The sequence below is a fragment of the Cryptomeria japonica genome, chromosome 10 (assembly GCF_030272615.1).
Source record: "Cryptomeria japonica chromosome 10, Sugi_1.0, whole genome shotgun sequence".
In the NCBI taxonomy this organism is placed as follows: Eukaryota; Viridiplantae; Streptophyta; class Pinopsida; order Cupressales; family Cupressaceae; genus Cryptomeria; species Cryptomeria japonica.
Genome location: NC_081414.1, coordinates 251,919,631 through 251,923,015, shown reverse-complemented (window position 1 = coordinate 251,923,015; position 3,385 = coordinate 251,919,631). Strand labels below are relative to the sequence as shown.

Below are 3,385 nucleotides of genomic sequence, written 5' to 3'. Positions count from 1 at the left end.
AAAAATTATTCATCTCTAGACAAGGTATGAGTGGAAATATAGATCCTGGAGTTCCATCCATATTAATTTGCAAAAGCATAAATGTGAGGGTATAATTTTCTTGCAAACAAAAAAATCTCATCATGAGGGCTATGCCACACTCATGAGCTAAATTTTAAAAAAGTATAAATCATAAAGGTAACCGATGGAGGGTTCTTAGGCAATGCATTATTGTAGCATTTTTAACATTAGGGAATTTTAAGAGATGATTTCAAGAAGGTCTAAACAAGGTTATAGTGATTGAATTTACAAATTGGTTAAGTATGAAATACCCTTCAAAATGGAGAATCTATTGCACATTTAATAACTAAGAAAATAGCAACAAGTTACAACTGTTAAAATTTCAAGTCTACACACACACACACACACACACACAGAGATATATATATATATATATATATATATATATATATATATATATATATATATATATGTATGTATATATATATATATATGTATGTATATATATGTATATATATACACAGATAAATGAAAGAATGAGCAAGAGAATTGGAACCTACTCTTTTTAGCAATAACCTTAACCCACATTTTTTGGTGTGAGGTATGCAACACCTTTATATCATGCCAAAACCATGTCCAAATGCAAGGATGCTTCTTACAATCCCTTATTTACTTCCCACAATTTTTCTTCCCTCCAAGATAGTGTGTTCCAATCAAGGGGGTCATAGGGTTTTTATTAATGGCCTGGCCTTGGTTTTTTTCCTTCTTTTGACCCCAAAATGCCTCCTTCAGGCATAAATGGCATGAATCTTCTTTTAGACCTGTGCCCCTCTCTTCATAAATGATGCTAATACGACATTACTGATAGTTTATCTCTCATCACCAAATCACATAATCCACTTCACGTTGCACCTTGAGTACCTGCAACCAACCACCATTCTCACACAACTCGACAAATTTGTATTTCAGGTTAGTCATTAAATATCATCAATGGTTTAAATTAACAAAATCATGATAATATTAGTAATAGTCATTAATAATGACATTACAAGTTCACATCCATCGCAAACACACACACATGGGTTTACTTAACATAGTTTAATCATGAAATCCACCCCTAGTCCAAATTACTATGGGGCTAGGGGTTAGACAAGAAAATTATTGAGATTTATAGGGGATATGACTTTTTCACTATATTTATATTGTTCTAACAAATTCTTTTTTCATGAAAAGTGAGGAGCTGGCATATAGTTTTTTATTTCCCTTATTACCCATATAACCAAGTTTTATGAGTTTGTATTTAAGACCAAAAAATTTCCTAAATTATAGAAGAAGTAATGTCTTAAATTTAGTATTGTAGATACATGCTTCTTTCTTAGCTTTACATGCTTTAGGTGTTTTGCCAAAGATAGATGAATCCATATAAAGGACAAGGGAGGTTATAAGTTTTTGGCCATTACATGCATGCATGTAAGATGAGTCTATAATAGGAGTTACATGCAAGACAATCATCATGGAGGTTACTTGTTTGACTCCTACCAAATGGGGTGTTTGGATTTGGCCTTTATCACCTTGTAGGGTTAGGTAAGACCATGCTCATCTTGTTTTGTCTTTTTGTGGAGTTTGATTGGTTTTATCTAGAAACTTCAGTTTAGGGAAGAGTGTAGAACATTTTAGAAAGACTATTAATTCCTAGATACATATCATGTGGTTCTCTTGTACAGTTTTGTAATACAACTTTGTGGTCTTTTACCTTGTTTGAACTATACAAATACATACGCACATAGATATTAGTATTGAGTAGCATGTGGATATATTTCCTCCATAAATGAAAAGGAATGATCTCTTATTGCTCTATGTTTTGAGCTATTGATATGACTATGAAAGTGTTCACATCTAATATGGAAAATTAGTTTTATTACAGTTATAAATCTATTTGACCCTTTATGCTTATAATCAATCTAAAAATGACTAGTTATAACTTTCTGTTATTTTTGTAAACTCATGCTTAGAAACCTTAGAAAGAAAACAATTCCATTTTAATTGGGTAACGATAATATTCTATTGTTCATAACAGATGTGGTTTAATCGCAGACAAAAGATGGATTCCATAGGACTTCATAAGTTCCAGCTAAACCTGAATTTGGCACCCAAGAAATGGCTTTGAACATTCATACATTCGCCATTAAAAATAGTTTTCATATTAATCACTGAAACAAATAAATGGCCAGTCTTAAATCACATACATTAAGCAACATATTAAGCTTAGAAAATGTCAGTCAACTCTGAATGTTTAACACTTTTAAGCCTAGAAATATAAACTTAATGTGTATGATTTAAGCCATTCCCAAATAAACAAATGCTCATTAGCGCGAAGCAGGGACAGTCATAAACGCGAAGCAGGGACAGTCCCCAGACGTGGTCTTTGGCTTACAACAGTGAATCCACCGTCAACAACAAGATTAAGACCACTCACATACCTACCTTCATCACTGGCCAAATACAGAGCAGCCTCTGCAATATCCTCCACTTTAAGAGTAACCCCCTTTAAGTTCCCAACACTATTAGCCCACTCTTCCACCATTTCCCTGCCCTCTCCCTCCCCTGAAGAACCATTCTGCATATACTTGACTACCATATAAGTGGCAATACCAGAAGGGGACACACAATTCACTCTGATTCCAAACTTCCCCAGCTCAGCAGCGCCGCTTTTGGACAAGCCAACAATAGCATGTTTAGAGGCAGTGTAAGCATAAGAGGCGGCGCCGCCCAAAACCCCTGCAACGCTGGCCGTGGAAATTATGCAGCCCTTTTTAGCTGGGATCATAACACGGGCTGCATGCTTCATGCCATGCAAAACTCCCTTTGCATTTACGTTCATAACACACTCGTATTGTTTGGCATCGTACTCTGCAACGCTCCCTTTCTGGGCATCTGTGATGCCGGCATTGTTGAACATGATGTCCACCTGCCCGTGTTTTTGAATGGCCAAATCTACGGCACCACTAACGTCCGACTCTTTGCTCACATCGCAGTGGATGAATGTCGCCCATGGAGACAGAGATTCTGCAAGTTTTTCCCCTGCTTCGTCTAAAATGTCAGCGATTATGACTTTGGCTCCGTGTTTTGTGAAGAGGCGGACGGTGGCTTCTCCAATGCCTGACGCCCCGCCTGTGATAATTGCCACCTTGCCTTCCAATCTGCATTTCATGAGCAACTTCAATTTTGTTTTTTGGATCAATGAAACAACAATGACTCAAACTTCATTTTTTCTTTAAAATGACTGCAAAATACGAAGAAAATTACCTTCTCTGTGTACAACAGCTGCAAGCCATGTTTGGGAAAATAGCAGAAGATGATTGACAGATTAGGATGAGATAATGGT

General features: G+C 36.1%; 1 protein-coding gene across 1 annotated transcript; it reads right to left on the bottom strand.

Annotated features, from left to right (window-relative positions):
- Positions 1-2,317: 2,317 nt before the first annotated feature.
- On the bottom strand, positions 2,318-3,385 carry LOC131059880 (short-chain dehydrogenase reductase 2a). Its single transcript, XM_057992937.1, has 2 exons — positions 3,307-3,385; positions 2,318-3,200 (listed from the first exon to the last, which is right to left on the bottom strand). The coding sequence occupies exons 1-2, from the start codon at positions 3,333-3,335 to the stop codon at positions 2,387-2,389; spliced, it is 843 nt and encodes a 280-aa protein (XP_057848920.1). The 5' UTR covers positions 3,336-3,385; the 3' UTR covers positions 2,318-2,386.

Coding starts and splice junctions, on each gene's coding strand:
- LOC131059880 (XM_057992937.1), bottom strand. CDS start 3,335: ATGGCTTGCAGCTGTTGTACACAGAGAAG. Junction 3,201..3,306: donor AGCTGTTGTACACAGAGAAG/GTAATTTTCTTC, acceptor CATGAAATGCAG/ATTGGAAGGCAAGGTGGCAA.